This window comes from Opisthorchis viverrini (assembly GCF_000715545.1).
Source record: "Opisthorchis viverrini unplaced genomic scaffold opera_v5_8, whole genome shotgun sequence".
Classification (NCBI taxonomy): domain Eukaryota; kingdom Metazoa; phylum Platyhelminthes; class Trematoda; order Opisthorchiida; family Opisthorchiidae; genus Opisthorchis; species Opisthorchis viverrini.
Window position 1 is genome coordinate 49,127 of NW_008751664.1, and position 1,109 is coordinate 50,235.

At 46.1% G+C, this 1,109-nt stretch overlaps 1 protein-coding gene across 1 annotated transcript in view; it reads right to left on the reverse strand.

The window, feature by feature from the left end:
- Positions 1–587: 587 nt before the first annotated feature.
- Positions 588–1,109, reverse strand: part of T265_00768 (hypothetical protein) — a gene marked incomplete at both ends in the record, with an annotated part of 9,485 nt that continues 8,963 nt past the window's right edge. Inside the window, one exon of the mRNA XM_009164640.1 lies at positions 588–988. Coding sequence (XP_009162904.1) covers positions 588–988 — 401 coding nt within the window. The remainder of the gene's footprint in view (positions 989–1,109) is intronic.

Consider the following 1,109-nt stretch of genomic DNA (forward strand, 5'->3'; position numbering starts at 1 on the left):
TGGTTCACATGGTATTAAATCAGTGCACATCTCAATTAGGTTGCCGATTTCTGTCTGGATGACATTCGGCAGTACGCCTGAATGGGACACTCTGAGGGGAGAGTGACCAATAGCGGATTTCTGGAAGGACCCATACTTGATCCCGTATTCACCTCATGCATCGGTGATCTAGTGGCTAACCACATCTGAAGGCAGCGTGGGTACTCAATCATCATCATCATCATCACCATCGACAGCATGACATCAGTGTTCAACACCGATGCTTCACTGCCGTACAACCATGACTTATTTGAAAGCCTTATCGTAAAGAAAAGAATAAAAGTGGATGGGGGAGTGTTACGAATAGGATATCGATTCTGATTGAGCGCGAGAACAAGAATAGCACAGAGTGAATAGCGCTTTACTTGTCTAAGAATAGACGTACATAAGCTGAAAACGAAGGCAAAAGCATGGTTAATACAAAACGATAATGTGAGCACAAAGAATATTCATGACATTCACCCTGGCCGTTGGATTGTGTGTAGAGGGATAAATTGGGTACATGTATTGGATGAATGTAAAAATCTAATGAGTATTAATGAGTGTGGTTAGGCTTGTCGATTTCTTAAAATGTAGGGCCGTGTACGCTGCTGGAGCCTGGCTAAATCAGAGATGCTAGGGTCATATGTATCTGGAGATGCAGGTGCAGTGCCCGGGCACGGGGGTGACACTGGAGTATGATCGATATTATCTCCAATGTCATTGAGCGGAGGCGTGTGCAAGTCAGATAGAGGGGGTGCATGAACACCATTGTCTTCGTTGGATGAGGTACGCGTGAAATCGTTGACGTGTGCGATCACCACAAGGAGCGAGATGACGGACGGATACAGTGCTTTCCCGCCGGGAAAACGAACATGGGCGTAATGTGGATTGCAATTTATAAGTTGGACTTCCTCACCGACGGGCTCATACGTTGAGGCACAGTCAAATCTCTTCAGTGAAACAGGTCCTGGAACAGTGAACCAAGTTGGTACAGATAAACCACAGGATGACCTACGTTCAAATCGGAACATTCGTTCATGTGGAGTGGCATTCGTGGAGACGCAGAGAAGGGACCGTATAGAGTGAAG